The 20,566-nt window shown below is 44.7% G+C and overlaps 1 protein-coding gene across 2 annotated transcripts in view; it reads left to right on the forward strand.

Moving 5' to 3' along the window:
- Window positions 1-20,566, forward strand: part of trpm2 (transient receptor potential cation channel, subfamily M, member 2) — a 543,973-nt gene that overhangs the window by 55,100 nt on the left and 468,307 nt on the right. For both annotated transcript variants that reach the window (XM_041200804.1, XM_041200805.1), the window contains exons 3-4: window positions 969-1,042; window positions 17,680-17,845. In XM_041200804.1, coding sequence (XP_041056738.1) covers window positions 969-1,042; window positions 17,680-17,845 — 240 coding nt within the window. The remainder of the gene's footprint in view (window positions 1-968; window positions 1,043-17,679; window positions 17,846-20,566) is intronic.

Raw genomic sequence — 20,566 nt, forward strand, 5'->3', positions numbered from 1 at the left:
GAAAAAGTCAATGGGAAGCAGTGTCACAATGCTCACCTTGGAACCAAGTGGTGAGTGTGGTGGGGAAGGAGAAGAACAGAAATGTTCTAGTTCTAGGGGATGCAACAATGAAAGGGAAAGTTAGCACTTCCTTCAGTTATGACTGAAAGACCCAAAAGAGTATGTGCTGACCTGATGCAGAGGCAAGGCATAGCAGTGAAAGACATATCTCAGAGCAACTGAACAGGAATTTGGAAAGGGGTTGAGAGGGGAGGACTTCATGGATGGTCATCTCTGGTTTACTATATGAGCCACATGCTAATTGGCATAGGTATGAGCTGATCTTGAGGATGATTGCATGTCTGAAGGAGGGGGTCAATCTCATGGGGTTTGTGACACTATTGGGACCCAGGAGGGTTGTGGTTGCTCTAGAGTTGAGTATATTTAAGGCTGAGATTGACAGATTTTTCAGGGAATAAGTAGCTATGGGTAATGTGCAGGAAAATGGAATTGAGGTAGGAGATCAACCATGATTGTGTTGATGTTGGAGCAGGCTTGAGGACCATTTGGTCTACTCCTGCTGTTATTTCTTATGCTCTTATGTTCTTATGAAAGGATAAATAGGGCTGTAGAAAGGATATTAAACCAATAAAGTGAGGAGATCAGAGAAATGAAAGTAATATTCAAAATAGCCTAATAAGAAGTAAAAGGAATCAAAATGAAGTCTCTGCAGATAAAGTTAAATGAAGTGGGAGGAGGCAGCTGTGAAGCATAAACACTGACATGGATCAGTTTGGTCAAATAACCTGTTTCTAGGCTGTAAATGCTAAGTAATTTGGAGAGAGAAACAGAGTTAATGATTTGAGTCTGTATGACTCTTCTTTGAAGAAGCCATGATTTAATTAAACAGGATCAAAATGCTGAATGGCCTTTTCTCTGTTAGAAAACCATGATGAGAATTTTTAAATTTATCTCTTTATTTGTTTCAGGATCACTTCAGAAAATGGGTTCATGAAAATCTCAGAAAAAAGGAATGCACCTATTTTGCAAAGAGACAGACTGGGTAAGAAGACAGGGGAATTAGTGATTGGGTTAGCTTGGGCTGGAACAAGAAAATCACAGCCTTCAGTCCAGAGGAAAATAGAAATCCCAGTTATCACTTTGATGTTCAACCCAGGATGATTTGAAAAGTGGTTTGAACTCCTTCCAAGTACGTTCATTGACAACTTTATAAATAATGGATACAATAATCCCCGTAATAGATCAGACCATTTACAAAAAAATTATTTTTCTCTCTTATTTAGTGATGTATATGAGCTTGCTGAGATATCCCTGCATTGATAAAAAGATAGGTGGCTATGTAATGATGTTTGTAGTTCTACCAAATTCAAGCTCCTCAATGGCACCTGCCTTTCACTACCCCTGGGATCTTCCATTCTTCCCATCAGCAGCTTTCACCCATCCCATGATTGAATGCCAGCCAAGGTACATGTGGTTGCCCTGAATCCTGCATGATGACAACCCCACCATTGCTGAGCCCCTGCCGCAACCAGACACTGCCACAAATGCTGTTGTTACAGTGCAGTAGTACATTGGTACTGGTACCACATGATGAGTTCTAAACCCATCTTGGCAAAGAGCGATATTGATCTATCAGAAATAATCTGATCCCTTCTGGGCTTGCGTTTGAAATAAATGACTCTGAAAGTAGCTGCATTGTCGAAAAACCAAACTCATTCATGAATGTCCTTCAGGGAAGGGAACCTGCCACCCCTTCCTGGTCTGGTCAAATGTAACTGCAGTACCACATTATAGACTCAATATTAACAGTCAAGATTATGGTCAAGACAGTTGCTAAAATTTTGAATATCTGAATCCCAACGTGCCTCCAGCTTTCTTGGAACAGAGTTTAATGGAGGCAGGAAATGGGCAGCAAGCCCCTAGGGGAGATGGTGATTTAAAGGTGATATCACTAAACTAGTAATCTAGAAATTCAGGCTGTTGCCCTGGGAATATGGGTTCAAATCCCACCATGGCAGTTAGCAGAATTTAAATTCAATTAATAATAAACAAAAATCTGGAATTTGAAAGCTAGTCTCAGTAATTGTGACCATGAAACCAATTGTTGTAAAAATCCATCTGGTTCACTAATGTCCTTTATAGACTCATTGACATTTACAGCACAGAAGGAGGCCATTTAGCCCATCATTTCCATGCTGGTCAACAAAGATCTGATTACACTAATCCCATTTTCCAGCGCTTAGCACATAGCCCTAGTAGGGAGGGAAATCTGCTGTCCTTACCTGTTTGGTCAGCATATAACCCCAGACCACAGCAGTGTGGTTGAATCTTAATTGCCCTCTGAAATGATCTAGCAAATCATTCATTTCAAGGGCAAATAGTGATGGACAACAAAAGCTGGCCTTGCCAGCACCACCCACATCCCATCAAGGAATGAAAAACCACCCACTCCAGGATGAGGGTTAGCAGCCTCTGATATAACCTGCTTTGCAATGGGTTTCTCTGGCAGCTCAATGGAGGTGAGGACAGCTTCAGAGAGAAGGCAAGCGCCTTTGCTGCATCCCTGGCCCCGCAAGCTGCCCTCATCCCATGAACTCAATTCAATGAGTTCAACAATTTCAGACCATAATCTCTGCCTCATGTTGTTTCCTTTTCTTTACATTTTTGGTGTTTTGTCTCATTTTTACTGTTTCTTTGGGTTGGATTTTATGGTTTATGGTGGGGTGAGGGAGGCGAACATGGAAGTGCTCATTTCTGTTGCCATCATTATTTCATGGTGAATCAAGTGTGTTCTGACTAATTAGCGGCCACCTAGCGGGAAGACAGTCAACTAGCTGAGTGAAGGGGCTCCGGGTGGGATGTCCAGCGGGGGTTGGGACAGCCTTGAACTGGAAGTCAGTGACAACCAGCCATTTAAAGGGATGCGGGCATCAGTTCGCTGACAACTTGAGGAGAGATCCACATGTGTTGGAAAAAATTATTTGGAAGAAGACCACTAGGAACACTGAATCCATAGGTGACACTGAACTATTGGAGCAGCAGCAGCTGAGAGCTTGGTTTTCCATTTTGGTGGCTGTCGTGTCACTAGTGTTTTATTTAGGACCCTTGCCAAGGAGGAAAGAACATCTAAGCACACATGTCCCATTTCCCTTCTGAATAAGAAGTGTTCTGAAGAGGAATCATATTCTCCCCTTTAACTCTGTCTCTCCGCAGAAGAGGGAATTAAAGCTGCTACTTTTCAACAGTATCACTTTTGAAAGTTCACTACGTCTTTCATCTGATAGGCATAGTGGAGGCAGGATAAATGGAGGGACCCAGAGGAAGGATGGCCCCAACAATAACTCCCTGCAAATTTTCCTCCAGGTTGTGAGTGATGAATGAGAGCTTCTCATGCAAGAGGAGAAGGAGGCTTTGGAGATGGGTGCCAACCAATGGTGCAGGATCATTGGTATTGGAGAGGCTGGAAGTTGTCCTGGGGTGGTGAGATACCACCCCTTAACTGTCTCCTGGAAACATTGTGCTGAAGGGGAATGCGTGGGGGGGTGGTGGAAAGGGGATGGGGGCGGGGAGGAATCATTGATGTGATTGACGCTAAGGACTTGCAGCATTTTTGAAGTGGTTGAGGATTAATCCCTGGTTAGCATTTTCCAATGGTGAGTATATGTGTATAGGAACCCTGCATCTCTGAAGTTATCTCAAAGGATGATGGACCCTTCAGAATCCTTGTTTGTTTTGCCCATAGGAGAAACCTCAACAACTGCAGCCAACAGACCTGAGGGACCCACTTTAACCTCTGAGGAGGTGGGGTGGGGTGGGTTCACTTTGTCTCTGAGCTCAGGTGCCCAGAGCCAAGACAAGAGAGTGATGAGGGATTTGGAGTCACAGACAGATCCTGGTTCTTCTCAGGGAAGCAGGGAGGGCCAAATGGACCTCACCATGGCAGATGGGCAGCTGCTGTCCCAACTGGAGGCACGTCTCAGGGCTCTCTTGATGAGGACATTCTCTCCTCTGTCATTGACATGAATGCCTCTGAGTGCTGTGGTAACAGATGGGACTCCTGCTACTGTGCAGGAGACTCTCACCACGCCAGGGCCCTCATGAGCTCAGGCGATCAGAGGACACTTAAGAACATAAGAACTAGGAGCAGGAGTAGGCAATTCAGCTCTTCGAGCCTGCCCCACCATTCAATACGATTATGGCTGATCCCATTTTGGCCTCAACTTCAATTTCCCGCCCTCTCACCATAACCTTTCAACCCGTTGCTAATTAAAAATCTGTCTATCTCCTCCTTAAACTTATTCAGCTTCCCGGCACCCGCTGCACTTTAGTTAGTGAATTCCACAGATTCACGGCCCTTTGAGAAAAGTAATTCCTCCTCATCTCTGATTTAAATCTCCCACCTCTTAGCCTAAAACTATGGCCACTCATTCTAGAATGCCCCACAAGGGGAAACATCTGCTCCACGTCTACTTTGTCTATCCCATTTAGTATCTTATATACCTCAGTTAGATCTCCTCTCATCCTTCTAAACTCTAGCGAGTATAGGCCTAAACTGCTCAACCCCTCTTCATATAAGACAAGCCGACAAGCCCCGCATCTCTGGAATCAATCTAGTGAACCTCCTCTGAACAGCCTCCAATAAAACTACATCCTTCCTCAAGTAAGGAGACCAAAACTGTGCACAGTACTCCAGGTGCGGTCTCACCAATGCCTTGAACAGTTGCAACAACACTTCCCTATTTTTATACTCTATTCCTTTAGCAATAAATGCCAAAATTCCATTTGCCTTCCTTATTACCTGCATACTAGCTTTCAGCGGTTCATGCATGAGGACACCCAAGTCCCTCTGCACTGAAGCATTCTGAAGTTTCTCTACATTTAAATAATAAGTCAACTTTTTATTCTTCCGACCTCATACTTATCCACATTAAGCTCCATCTGCCAAATTTTGGCCCATTTACCTAACCTGTCCATATCCATTTGTAAATTTCTTATTTCTTTATTGAAACTTACTTTCCCACCTTTACATGCCAAAATCATCCCAGGCATAAGGGTCAGCAGCCTGTCTCCAACACAGCCGGCAGCGAGGGGGGAGCAACATGCTGTAGCACAGATAGAGAATTAAGAAAACACATCAGTCACATATGGGTTCACAAGGGTGATTATATAGTCTTTTACATTTGGAGATATTTGCCTTAGGTTCTATATTAAATGATGGGGCAGGATTTTTGCTCAGCTTGCGGGCATGCCTGTGCGCAAAATAGCATGCAACGACGTCAGGGGAGTGCTCCAATGAAATTGCACACTCGCGCAATATTTCGGTCAGTGGGCATGCGTGAGAGTCGGCAGTGCACCCACTGACAATTAAGAGCCCTATTAAGGCATTAATGTGTTGATTAACCTCGATTTTTCACTGCCTGTCCAATATTATGGTTGGCGGGTAGGTGAATTGGCCAAGTGTTTGGATTTTTGAGGAAACCTCATCCAAGAGCGGGATGAGGTTTCCAATATCAATTTTTAAAAAAATGTTTGGGCAGAATTTTTATAACCTATATGTTTAGGTGAATGTGTCAGATGTGTCGACCTTTTTCTCTGCATTTTAAAATCTTTACTTAAGGGTTTAAAATCCTTCAACTCCCTGAGGCAGCTCTCTGCCTTCAAGGAGGTTTCATTGCGCACTCCCCTGTGCCCATGCTGACTTAAGCTCTCGCTCTCCTCCCGCTCCCCACCCTGGCAGCGCTGCGCCTTTCAGCATGCCTTTCACGCTGGCTGGCCACTAATTAACTCCTCTCTCATCTTCTTCCTTTACAAAGACAGATGCAAAATACTCATTCAACACCTTTGCTATTTCCCCAGCCTCCACATGCAAGTCCCATATTTGTCCCTAATCGGCCTGTACTTGCTTCTACTGCCCTTTTATTATTTACATGCTTATAGAAGACCTTAGAATTCCCTTTTATGTTCATTGCCAGCCTGTTTTCATGCTCTCTCTTTGCTTTTCTTATTGGTTTCTTCACTTCCCCTCTGGTCCTTCTATATTTGTCTACCTTTCCCCTTCAAGGGAATATACCTTGACATTGCCTGCAATACTTTTTCTTTGAAGGTGATCCATTGTTCAGCCACCGCCTTTTTTGCCATCATTTGATTCCAACTCACTGGACTCAGATGCATTATCATCCCAATTGAAGTTGATTTCCCCCAAATGGTTATCGCTGCTCTGGATTGTTCCCTGTCCTTTTCCATAATTAACCTAAACCTTAAGATTCAATGGTCACTGCCCCCAAGAGGCTCTCCCACTGATGTTTGATCGATTTGGGCTAACTCACTCCCTAGAACCAGGTCCAAAAGTGCATGTCCTTTCGTTGAACTGGAAACATGCTGCTGCAGAAAATCATTTTGAACACATTCCAAGAATTCTCACCCCTGTTGTTCCTTTGTACTATTCCTATTCCAGTCTATATTTGGATAATTGAAGTTCCCCATTATGATTACTCTATACTTCTTGCACCTCTCCATGAGTCATCCAGCTGTCTGGTGAAGATCTGGACCATTCCTGTGCTGACAGTGAGGTTGACGGTGCTCAATCAAGTGAGGATCCAACAGTGCAACATCTGTCAGACAACCATGCACTGCCACTGCCATGCACTAATTATCTCTTCCTGCTTTTGCAGGCACATCTGGGAAAAAGCCATGGGGGTCCACATCACAGGTCGACAACTCAAGCCCCGAAGACACCTCAGAAGAGGAATCTGCTGAAACCAATATTGAAGACCCATCATAGCACTCACCCACGCCCTCCAACAGCGCAGAGACACACAGCTCAGTGGGACCAAGCATTAGAGTATCCTCGGGGTCATATCTGGTGAGCATATTGCACTGCAGTTGGAGGCAGGGACTTCCCAGGTTTCCGGCATTCAAAAACCAGAAATCTGCACTTGAAGAGCCTCTGGACTCAGTCATATCTCAGTTGTTGGAGCTACAAAGGCAGGCTCAGGAACATCAGAAAGGGATGTCCGCTGCACTCCTCAGATTTCAAGTCACGATAGAGTCCATCCACCTTCAGTCTGAGGTGATAGCACCGGCATGCCAACGCACCGAGGTCAATGCTGGTAGGATGGTGGCTGCCATGGATACCTTGGTTCAGGGCATCATTCTTCATTGCTGTGTGGGCTGAACTAATCGCTGACGCCATAGTTGACCTTCAACAATGTCAACATGAGAGGGGTGCTGGGCAGCTCGATCTCATTCCAGCTTCTCCTTTTCCTCAAGGAGTCAGCAGGGGACTCAGGCATCCATAGCAAGGGGGTTCAGCAGGAGCACAAGCCAGGGCCATCTATCCAGGTGACTTTGGGAATATCCAACCCATCCAAATCCACTCTTCTGGTGACCCCAGCAAATCTAGCTTCAAAGGCCGAGGAAGGTGTCGCAGCCACAAAGCAGGATTCTGAAAGCAGGCCACGGCCCTCCAAGTCTCAGCCCTTCAGAGGATGCCCATCAAGGTCATCACGGACAGGGCACAGCAGTCAGCGAGCTGCCTCCACCTCCACTGTGGATGTCGGGGGAGCACATCAGGATTAGGAAGGTTAAGAAGATGTAGTTGCACAGCCTTGGCAGGAGTGTTAACCGCTTGTACATAATGTTCACTTATTTAATACACTCCAAAGAATGTCTCCTAGCCTATGGCTCCTTGTGCTGATAAGCAGTGTTTCTGTCATTCAGATGTGAAACCTTGGTCCCTGCACAAGATAAAGGCAGGTGTCTTAGTCCAAGGCCTCCTCCCTGTGCTTTGTGCACCCTTCCCAAGACACTGATGGTGGGCCTTCACAGTCACTGGACACATCAGTCATGCCTGCACCTTGATGGGCTTATCATTGCTGCCAGAATATCCTGGGCTGGCGGCACAGTTCTGTCATTTTTTCTGTGTGCTCCCAGTGCCTTTGAGGTGTGACTGGCTTACCAGCATCTGTATCCAGTAACAGTGTGGTCCTGAAGGGTTCAGCTCACGAAGGATGTCATAGGATCAGGAGAAGTTAAAGTTTCCTGCTGCTTCTCCATGATTTGACCCTGTTCACAGAGCGCAAGTGAGGTGCCATCAGCCAGGCAGGAGTCAGAAATTCACAAATGCAATTTGAGTATCTATGGTGTCTGCATGTCATCATCATCCTCCACAAAGTTAGCAGCTATGAGGGCCTTATCTGGTCAGTGCAGTGGCCTCATCGCCATCATCTTCACCTTCAAGGACCTCATCACCTTCATCCCCATCAATGAGAAAAGATATTAACTCCAATGATGTGGAAACTGTATGGGTAGAGCTGAGAATCATTAAGGGGCAAAAAATGTTAGTGGGGATTGTATACAGACCCCAAACTATAGTGGTAATGTTGGGAATGGCATTAAACAGGAAATTAGAGACGCATGCAAGAAAGGAACATTTGGTAATTATGGGTGACTTTAATCTGCAGATAGATTGGGCAAATCAAATTAGTGACAACACAAAAGAGGAGGAACTCCTGGCGTGTATACAGGATGTTTTTCTGGACCAACACGTTGAGGAACCAACTAGAGAACAGGCCATCATAGACTGGGTATTGTGTAATGAGAATGGAATAATTGGCAATCTAGATGTGCGAGGCCCCTTGGGGATGAGCAACCATAATATGATGGAATCCTTCATCAAGATGGAGTGATGTAGTTGATTCTGAGACTAGAGTCCTGGATCTTAATAAAGGAAACTACGATGGTATGAGGTGCGAGTTGGCTATGATGGATTGGGAAACGTTACTTAAAGGGATGTTGGTGGACAAACATTCAAAGAGCGCATGGGTGAAATGCAACAGTTGTTCATTCCTATCTGGTGCAAAAGTATAACAGGAAAGGTGGCTAAACCATGGCTTAAGGAAATTAGAGATAATATTAGATCCAAGGAAGAGGCATACAAATTGGCCAGAAAATACAACAGACCTGAGGATTGGGAGCAGTTTAGAATTCATCAAAGGAGGACCAAGGGATTGATTAAGAAGGGGAAAATAGAGTATGCGAGTAAGCTTGCAGGGAACATAAAAACTAACTGTAAAAATTTCTATAGGTATGTGAAGAGAAAAAGATTGGTGAAGACAAATGTAGGTCCCTTACAGTCAGAAACAGGGGAATTTATAATGGGGAACAAAGAAATGGCTGACCAACTAAATACCTACTTTGGTTCTGTCTTCATAAAGGAGGACACAAATAACATACCAGAAATGTTGGGAAACACAAGGTTTAGTGAGAGGGAGAAACTTAAAGAAATCAGTATTAGTAGGGAAATGGCGTTGGAGAAATTGATGGTATCGAAGGCCGATAAATCTTCGGGGCCTGATAATCTACATCCCAGAGTACTTAAGGAAGTGGTCCTAGAAATAGTGGATGTATTGGTGGTCATCTTCCGAGATTCTATAGACTCTGGAACAGTTCCTACAGATTAGAGGGTAGCTAATGTAACCCCACTATTTAAAAAAGGAGGTAGAGAGAAAGCATGGAACTATAAGCCAGTCAGCCTGACGTCGGTAGTGGGGAAAATTCTAGAGTCCATTATAAAAGATTTAATAGCTGAGCACTTGGAAAACCATGGCAGAATCAGACAGAGTCAGCATTGATTTATGAAAGGGAAATCATGCTTGACAAATCTACTGGAAATTTTTGAGGATGTAACTAGTAGAGTTAATGAGGGGAAACCAGTGAATGTGGTGTATTTGGACTTTCAGAAGGCTTTCAACAAAGTCCCACACAAGGACTTTGATATGCAAAGTTACAGCACATGGAATTTAGGGTAGTCTACTGAGATGGATAGAAAACTGGTTGGCAGACAGGAAACAAAGTAGAAATTAACGGGTCTTTTTCCGAATGGCAAGCAGTGACTGGTGGGGTACCGCAGGGATCTGTGCTGGGACCCCAGTTATTCACAATATATATTAATGATTTAGATGATGGAACTAAATGTAATATCTCCAAATTTACAGATGACACAAAGCTGGGTGGGAGGGTGAGATGTGAGGAGGATGCAGAGATGCTTCAGTGTGATTTGGACAAGCTGAGTGAATGGGCAATTGCATTGCCGATGCAGTATAATGTGGTTAAATGTGAAGTTATCCACTTTGGTAGCAAAAACAGGAAGGCAGATTATTATCTGAATGGCTATAAATTGCGAGGAGAATGTGCAACGAGACCTGGGTGTCCTTGTACACCAGTCGCTGAAGGTAAGCATGCAGGTGCAGCAGGTGGTAATGAAGGCAACTGGTATGTTGGCCTTCATAGCCAGAGGATTCGAACATAGGAACAGGAATGTCTTGCTGCAATTTGGTGAGACCACACCTGGAATATTGTGTGCAGTTTTGTTCTCCTTATCTAAGGAAGGATGTTCTTGCTATGGAGGGACAGCAGCGAAGGTTTACCAGACTGATTCCTGGGATGGCGGGACTGACATATGAGGAGAGATTAAGTCTGGAGTTCAGAAGAATGAAAGGGGATCTCATAGAAACGTATAAAATTCTAACAGGACTAAACAGGGTGGATGCAGGAAGGATGTTCCCAATGGTGGGGGAGTCCAGACCCAGGGGTCACAATCTGAGGATATGGGGTAGACCATTTAGGACTGAGATGAGGAGAAATATCTTCACCTAGAGAGTGGTGAGCCTGTGGAATTCATTACCACAGGAAGTAGTTGAGGCCAAAATATTGTATGCTTTCAAGAAGGAGTTGGATACAGCTCTTGGGGTGAAAGGGATCAAAGGGATATGGGGAGAAAGCTATTGAGTTGGATGATCAGCCATGATCATAATGAATGGCAGTGCAGGCTCGAAGGGCCAAATGGCCTACTTCTGCTCCTATTTTCTATGTATGTTTCTATGTAATGTCCTCCTCATCAGAGAAGATGATGAAGCTCCCTCATCTCCTCCTCAGTTAGCACGTCTCCTGTTGCAGTGCCAGGTTGTGAAGGGTGCAGCAGGCTGCAACCACGCGTGACACCCCCTATTGCCTATATTTCAGGGCTCCACCAGACTGGTCCCAGGCACTGGAACCTCATTTTCAGCATCTGGATGGTTTGTGAGTTGCAGCATGAGCCTCGTTGTACCTTCTTTCTGCTGCACTCTGCATGTGTGTCAGCAACCACATCATTTGTGGGTTTCCCTTGTTCCCTAGGAGCCAAACCTGCAATCTCTGTGAACCCTGGAAGATGAGACCTACTGAGAATATAGGAGTTGTGTGCACTCCCTGGGAAACATGCGCAGACACGTAGGATACGTTTGTGGTAGTCACAAACCAGCTGTACATCCAGCGAATGGAAGCCCTTGTGGTTGACATAGTTGACCGTTTGTTGCCACATGCACATTGCACCTGTGAAAAACCTGAATCTGGGCAAATCCAATCGCTCTTGCATCCTGGCTTTTCTGATCCCGGGTGAAACACACAAAATTGTGTGCTTTTGCAAAGATGGCAATCATGACATATGGATGCATTTGTGCATGGAGTCTTGTGACATCCCACAGAGTTCACCTGTGGCGTACTGAAAGAAGCCACTGGCATAAAAATTAAGTACCATGGTCACTTTCATGGCCACTAGCAGTGGATGCCCTCTATGTCCCAGTGGCGCCAAATCCTGCAACAGGTGGCAGAGGGGACCGACCAGTTCCCTGGATATGTGCAGTCTTCGGCGACACTGTTTCTTGATCATATTTAGGAATGACAAGCGTCGTCTGTAGACACTGTCTAGCTAGGCACCGACAAGCAATGGCTCACTGTGGCTCTGCAGTGGGGTGTGCAGGAGCCCAAGCCGCCACTTCTTCCTGTGAGAGTGCTGCTCCTCCCTTTGCCCAGCCAGGTGCCTCTGTTGCTCTCTTCTCCTTCATTTCTTCTCTCTGTGAGCCATACAGCTAGGTCACGAGGCTCCATGCTCCTAATGTACTCCTCCTGCAGAATGAAAGAGAAAGATGCTTAGGTTATCATGGATCTACTAAGAACCTCTCTTGGTTAAGCCTCTTAACCTATCCCAGAGTGTGCTGGCCACCACTTGGATAGCCAGAGTTTAGTGCGCTGCATGGCTGCCTAAAACCCTACCCTCCTTTGTCCCACTCTGCCTGACAAATTGACGGCAGTTTTGCCCACTGACTGCATGCTGTGCTCTCAGTCCAGGTGCAGGCATTCTCCTAACCCATGCTACAAGGCTGTGCTGTTAGCTTGAACCGTTGGGGAGATTGGCCCAAACTTGAATGATGACATTGCAAGGGGCTGTGAGCACCTCCACCAGTGACTGCTCCATGGCCAGCTTCAGCAAGGAGATTGTACAACGTGCCCAGTTGTCCAATTTTTCTGCAGTCCACTAAACCATTCATTAGTTTGGTGTGTCTGAGGGGTGAAAAGGTCTGGAGCATTTAGTGGCACCTTCATGCCTCTGCATTGCTTGAATGGGCAGATAAGCTAGAGGCCCGACTCTAAACATATCAATGTGGCTGTGCCTGAACTGCCGCAGCTGCGGAGGAATGGTCACTTTGTACAAGGTTTTCCTAATGCTACTTCACTACCTGCCTCCCCAACACGTGCTTGTGCACTACCATCAACCACAGTGCAACCCTTGTCCCATCCCCCAACTCGCCCCAACTGCAGTACAGCGCTTGCCTCCCCATTTTCCCGAACTCTCCCCAATCGCTGTGCAGCCGTTGCCCTGGCACCGCATTGTCAGCCAGCTGGGATAGTGCTCTGGGGACCTGGGTTCGAATCCCACCATGGCAGATGGTGGAATTTGAATCCAAAAAAAAACTTGCCCTTGCCTGAATGCGTAGCGCTTTAACTTTGAAGTTCAACAGGTGGACCTTGTGAGCACTGCGCAACTTTACTGTGTACTCACCTTCAAGTTCCCCTCAAAGTGGATGCTTTATAAATGCTGTTGTGAAACATGTCAGTGTGCAATCAGACCAACGTGCCTGGATGGTCCAGCATAGGGGGAAGAATCTGGCATGCAGACCTTTGCAGATGTATGAAAATGAAGTTCCTGATATGTAGGAGTGGGAAATGCGGCCCACTATTGATTGGCAGAATGAACGATTGAAAACTGGTTTCACGAAGGCTTGAAACTGATTTTTGGCCTTCCTGCCATGTTGTCTGCTCACATCCACCATGACACCAATGGGAAAGGAAAATCTCACCCATTAACTCTGTTTTTCCTCTCTGGTGCTAGGATCAAGGGTGTCTCAGAATGGCTGGAGGACATTCTGAAGGGGAGAGTGAACAGCTAGTGGTCATGGTACACATTGGTACAAACGACATAGGTAAAAAAAGGGATGAGGTCCTAAAAGCAGAATATAGGGATTTAGGAAGTAAATCAAAAAGTAGGACCTGAAAGGTAGGACCTCAGGATTACTATCAGTGCCATGTGCCAGTCAGAGTAGAAATAGCAGGATATATCGGATGAATACATGGCTGAAGAGATGGTGTGATGGGGAGGGTTTCAGATTCGTGTGGCATTGGGACCAGTTCTGGGGGAAGTGGGTCCAGTACAAACTGGACGGGTTACACCTGGGCAGGACTGGGATTGATGTCCTAGGGAGAATATTTGCTAAAGTCATTGGGGAGGATATCCAGAAAAATGGCAGGAGTGTGGGAATCTAAGCAAGGAGTCAGAGGAATGGGAATCAAAGACAAGAACAAAAGACAGAAAGTGGAATAAGAAAAGTGATCGGCAGAGAAATCAAGGGCAAGAATCAAATAGGGCCTCAGTGAAAAAGAGTGGGAACGGGACAAGTAATGTTAAAAAGACAATCCTTAAGGCTTTGTGCCTTAACGCGAGGAGCATTCGCAATAAAGTAGATGAATTAACTGTGCAAATAGATGTAAACAGTAATGATATAGTTGGGATTAAGGAGACATGGCTGCAGGGTGACCAGGGATGGGAACTGAACATCCAGGAGTATTCAGTATTTAGGAAGAACAGACAAAAAGGAAAAGGCGGTGGAGTTGCATTGCTGGTTAAAGGGGAAATTAATGCAATAGTGAGGAAAGATATTAGCTCTAATGATGTGGCATCTGTATGGGTAGAGCTGAGAAACACTAAGAGGCACTAGTAGGGGTTGTATATAGACCCCCAAACTGTAGTGGTGATGTTGGAAATGGCATTAAACAGGAAATTAGAGATGCATGTAATAAAGGAACATCTATAATTATGGGTGATTTTAACAATCAAATTAGTAACAATACCATAGAGGAGGAATTCCTGGAGTGTATACAGGATGTTTTTCTAGACCAACACGTAGAGGAACCAACGAGGGAACAGGCCAGCCTAGACTGGGTATTATGTAATGAGAAAGGAATAATTGGCAATCTAGTTGTGGATGAGCCAACAATCCCTTGGGGATGAGCAACCATAATATGATAGAATTCTTCATCAAGATGGAGAGTGACGTAGTTGATTCTGAGACCTGGGTCCTGAATCTTATTAAAGGAAACTACGATGGTATGAGGCACGAGTTGGCTATGATGGATTGGGAAACGTTACTTAACGGGATGATGGTGGATAGGCAATGGCAAACATTCAAACAGTACATGGGTGAACTGCAACAATTGTTTATTCCTGTCTGGTGCAAAAGTAAAACAGGAAAAGTGGCCGAACCATAGCTTACAAGGGAAATTAGAGATAGTATGAGATGCAAGGAAGAGGCATACAAATTGGCCAGAAAAAACAACAGACCTGAGGATTGGGAGCAAGTTAGAATTCAGCAAAGTGGGACCAATGGATTGATTAAGAAGGGGAAAATCGAGTACGAGCGTAAGCTTGCAGGGAACATAAAAAATGACTGTAAAAGTTTCTACAGGTATGCGAAGAAAAAAAGATTGGTGAAGACAAATATAGGTCCCTTACAGTCAGAAACAGGGGAATTTATAATGGGCAACAAAGAAATGGCTGACCAACTAAATACCTACTTTGGTTTTGTCTTCAAAGGAGGACACAAATAACATACCAGAAATGTTGAGGAACACAGGGTTTAGTGAGAGGGAGGAACTGAAAGAAATCAATATTAGCAGGGAAATGGTGTTGGAGAAACTGATGGGATTGACAGCCAATAAATCCCTGGGGTCTGATAATCTACATCCCAGAGTACTTAAGGAAGTGGCCCTAGAAATTGTGGTGGTCATCTTCCGAGATTCTATAAACTCTGGAACAGTCCCTGTAGATTAGAGGTTAGCTACTGTGACCCTCTATTTAAAAAAGGATGTAGAGAGAAAACAGGAAATTATAGACCAGTCAGCCTGACTTTGGTAGTGGGGAAAAGTCCATCATAGAAGATTTAATAGCTGAACAGATGGAAAACAGTGGCAGAATCAGACAGAGTCAACATGGATTTATGAAAGGGAAATCATGCTTGACAAATCTACTGGAAATTTTCAAGGATGTAACTAGTAAAGTTGATGAGGGGGAGCCAGTGGATGTTGTTTATTTGGACTTTCAGAAGGCTTTCAACCAAGTCCCACATAAGAGATTGGCGTGTAAAATTAAAGCACATGGGATTGGGGGTAGTGTACTGAGATGGACAGAAAACTGGTTGGCAGACAGGAAACAAAGAGTAGGAAAAAACGGGTCTTTTTACGAATGGCAGGCAGTGACTAGTGGGGTACCGCAGGGATCGGTGCTGGGACCCCAGTTATTCACAATATATATGAATGATTCAGATGAGGGAATTAAATGTAATATCTCCAAATTTGCAAATGACACAAAGCTGGGTGGGAGGGTGAGCTGCGAGGAGGATGCAGAGGTGCTTCAGTGTGATTTGGACAAGCTGAGTGAACGGGCAAATGCATGGCAGATACAGTATAATGTGGATAAATGTGAGGTTATCCACTTTGGTAGGTAGCAAAAACAAGAAGGTAGATTATTATCTGAATGGCTATAAATTGAGAGAGGGGAATGCGCAACGAGACCTGGGTGTCCTCATACACCAGTCGCTGAAGGTAAGCATGCAGGTGCAGCAGGTGATAAAGAAGGCAAATGGTATGTTGGCCTTCATAGCCAGAGGATTCGAGTACAGTACAGTCTTGCTGCAATTGTCCAGGACCTTGGTGTGATCACACCTGGAATATTATGTGCAGTTTTGGTCTCCTTATCTGAGGAAGAATGTACTTGCTATAGAGGGAGTGCAGCGAAGGTTTAACCAACTGATTCCTGGGATGGTGGGACTGACATATGAGGAGAGATTGAGTTGATTAGGATTATATTCACTGGAGTTCAGGAGGATGAGGGAGGATCTCATAGAAACCTATAAAATTCTAGCAGGACTAGACAGGGTAGATGCAGGAAGGATGTTCCCAATGGTGGGGGAGCCCAGAACCAGAGGTCACAGTCTGAGGATATGGGGTAGACCATTTAGGACTGAGATGAGGAGAAATTTCTTCACCCAGAGAGTGGTGAGCCTGTGGAATTCATTACCACAGAAAGTAGTTGAGACCAAAACATTGTACGTGTTCAAGAAGGAGTTAAATATAGCTCTTGGAGCGAAAGGGATCAAAAGGTATGGGGAGAAAGCGGGAGCAGGCTGTTGAGTTGGATGATCAGCCATGATCATAATGAATGGCGGAGCAGGCTTGAAGGGCCGAATGGCCTACTCCTGCTCCTAGTTTCGATGTTTCTCTCTCTCCACAGATGCTGTCTCACCTGATGAGTTATTCCAGCATTTTCTGCTTTTATTTCAGATTTCCAACATCTGCAGTATTCTGATTTTCAATTAGTGTTGACATTTAATGTCCTTTGAGCTAGCCTAGCAAGATATTTTGTAAAAATATGGGAGGTGGTGATGCAGTGGTAGTGTCAATGGACTAGTAAACCAGACACAATTCTCTGGGGGCCCAGGTTCAAATCTGACCATAGAAGATGGTGGAATTTGAATCCAATAATTAAAGAAAAATCTGGAATTAAAAGCTTAATGATGACTATGAAACCATTGTTGATAGTCTTAAAAATCCATCTGTTTCACTAATGGCCTTTAGGGAAAGAAGTCTGCTCTCCTTACCTGGTTTGGCGTACATGTGACTTCAGACCCACAGCAATGTGGTTGACTCTTAAATGCCCTCTGAAATGACCAAGCAAGCCACTCAGTTGTATCGAACGGCTACAAAGCCTAAAAAGCAGTTGCCTTCCAAGCCAAGTACCATCCTGACTTGGAAATATATCGCCGTTGCTGGGTCAAAATCCTGGAACTCCCTCCCATCAGCACTGTGGGTGTATCTACACCACATGGACTGCAGCAGTTTGAGAAGGCGGCTCATCACCACCTTCTCCAAGGCAATTAGGGATGGACAATAAATGCTGGCCTCGCCACTGATGCCTACATTCCATGAAGGAATAAAAAAAAAATCACTTTATGAAAGAGGCCTATTGGTTCCTCAAGGCAACCAAGGATTAACAATAAATTTAACTGGAGGTCCTTGGAGAGGAGTAGGTGGTGCATGGAGGTGTGGGAGGAGCTGGAGCAGCCAGAAAGAGCTGGAGGAGCAGGAGAAGCTGGGCATTGCAGGAAGTCAGGAAGCAGCTGGATCAGTGGATATGGTTGGAGAGCAGCGAAGAGGAAGTTGGGGCTGGACAAAGTTATTACGATGCTCCAATCTAACATCATGCAATTTGATTGCAAGAATGACAGACTTGACTTGTGTTTCTCTTCAAAGGTCAGTATGTGAATGTGGGTACTCCAGAGATTATCACACTAAAGAGGCCATTAACCTGGGTTGCTTACAAGGAGAGAAATGGAGTTCCACAAAACATCTCCAGCATGTTCCAACTGATGCATTTGGAGACATAGCATTTGAAGGACAAGGACAGAAGATTGGAAAGGTTTGTACCTTTATCCAGCACTTGTAAAACTAGCATCAGTTTAGCAGGTCAGCCATCAGTTTTCCTTTCCACTGCCTGGTTGGATCAATTTAAATCACTTGGGAGGAATTTTAACCTGCCCGGGAAGGTGGATTTCTGTGGAGGGGACAGGTTAAAAGGCCAGAAACTGCCAATGCATCAGGAAGCAAACAGAAACCCTCTGGCTTCCACATTTAACCCAAACACTCTTGTTAGTACAGTGAATCTCCTGTGGGGCAGGTGGATTTGAGGCTTAAAAAAATGTTCAATGGAAATTAAGTGCAGATAGACTGTTAGCATTCCAGACATTACAGAATACCAGTGCCTCAGGAGGCTTAGATCCCAATGGGTGTTTGCTGACATTTGCAACCTCCTGGAAGAAGCTCCCCTTCCAAGTGAAACCAGTTGGGCACACATTGCCTGTGGTAGTAAAGGTCACCACAGCACTTAATTTCTTCACGTCAGGAATCTGCTGGTGACATCTTAGAATCTCACAAACTGCTGCCCACAAGTGCATCTTCCAGGTGATGAATTGCTTAAGGTCAGCATTATTGCTACCAATGAGGCCAGTTAGAGTAAGAGGCCCCTTGATTTACTGGTCTGGCTGGAGATCCACAATTTCAGGGAGTTATAAAATCATGGAAATCATAGAAGTTTACAATAAGGAGGTCATTTGACCCATTGCGCCCACATTAGCCAACAATTAGCCAGCTATCTAGCCTATTGCTACTTTGCAGGTCTTGGTCTGTAGTTTTGTAGGTTGTGGCACATTGGGTGCACATCCATATACTTTTTGAATGTCATGAGGGTTTCTGCCTTTATCATTCTTTCAAGCACTGAGTTCCAGTTTCAATGAAATCGCCTCTCATTCCTCTAAACTCTGGAGAATATAAGCACAATTAACTCAACCTCTCATCGTAGGACAGAGGCTAGGAATCGTGCGACAATTAACTCACCTCCTGACTAACCAGAGCCTGTCCACCATCTACAAGGCACAAGTCAGGAGTGTGATGGAATACTCTCCACTTGCCTGGATGAGTGCACTCAAGAAGCTTGACACCATCCAGAACAAAGCAATCCATTTGCTTAGCACCACATCCACAAACATTCACTCCCTCCACCGCCAACGCACAGTAGCAGCAGTGTATACCATCTACATGATGCACTGCAGTAATTCACCAAGACTCCTTTGACAGCATCTTCCAAATCCACAACCACTACCATCTAGAAGGATAAGGGCAGCAGATAGATGGGAACACCACCACCTGGAAGTTCCCCTCCAAGTCACTCACCGTCCTGACTTGGAAATATATTACTGTCGCTGGGTCAAAATCCTGGAATTCCCTTCCTAGCAGCACTGTGGGTGTACCTACACTACATGGACTGCAGCAGTTCAAGAAGGTAGCTCACCACCACCTTCTCAAGGGCAGCTAGGGATGGGCAATAAATTCTGGCCAGCCAGCGAAGCCCACATCCCATGAATGGATAAACAAAACCCCTCACCCCACGAACCAATTTAGCAAACCTTCACTTTACTGTCTCCAATGCAAGTATATCCTTCCTTAAATGTGGAGACCAAAACTGCTTACAATATTTTGGATATGGTCTCACTAAAACCCTGTACAATTGTAGTAAGGCTTCTTCATTCCTGTACTCCAATCCCCTTTTCAATAAAGGTCAACATGCCAATTGCCTTCCTAATTGTTGCTGCACCTGCATGCTAACTTTCTGCATTCCTTGTACGAGCACACCCAAGTCTTTTTGAACATTAAAACTTCCAGGGTTTGCACCTTTAAAAAAATATTCTGCTTTTCTATTCTTAGGACCAAAGTGAATAACTTCACACTTCCCGACATTATACTCCATCTGCCATCCTGTGCCCGCTACTTAACCTGTCTATATCTCTTTGTCTCTTTGTCCTCCCCATAGCTCACTTTTCATCCAGCTTGGTATCATCAGCAAACTTAGATACATTACTTTCTGTCTTTTCATTAGGGCCTGTATTGTTTAGAGTTCAGAATGAAAGGTGACTTCATTGAAGCATACAAAATTCTTACAGGGCTCAACACAATAGATGCAGGAAGGATGTTTCCCCTAGCTGAGGGACACAGTCTCAGAGTTAGGCCATTTAGGACTGAGATGAAGAGGAATTTCTTCACTCAGAGGGTGGTGAATCTTTGGAATTCTCTACCCCCTGTGGAGGCTCAGTCATTAAGTATATTTAAGACAGAGATTAATATATTTGTGGATATTAAAGACATCAAGGGATATGGGGATAGTGTGGGAAAGTGGTGTTGAGGTAGAAGATTAGTCATGATCTAGTTGAATAGTGGAGCAGGCTCAAGGGGCCAAATGTTCTACTCCTGCTCCTGTTTCCTATGTTTCTATGTTTATCTAAGTCATTAACATAGGCTGTAAACAGCTGAGACCCCAGCATTGATCCTTGAGGCATTCTGCTATTCACCGCCTGGCAACTTGATAAAGTGCCATTTATGCCCACTCTCTGCTTTCTAACCATTAGGCAATTCTCGATCCATGTTAACATAATACTCCCAACTCCATGAGCCCTTATTTTGCCAATTAACATTTTGAGTGGCACCGTATTGAATGTCTTTCAGATAGCCAGGTATACTACATGTACTAGTCCCTCTTTATCTACCCTACTAGTTACATCCTCAAAAAACTCCAATAAATTTGTCAAAC

The sequence above is a fragment of the Carcharodon carcharias genome, chromosome 12, assembly GCF_017639515.1.
Source record: "Carcharodon carcharias isolate sCarCar2 chromosome 12, sCarCar2.pri, whole genome shotgun sequence".
NCBI lineage: Eukaryota > Metazoa > Chordata > Chondrichthyes > Lamniformes > Lamnidae > Carcharodon > Carcharodon carcharias.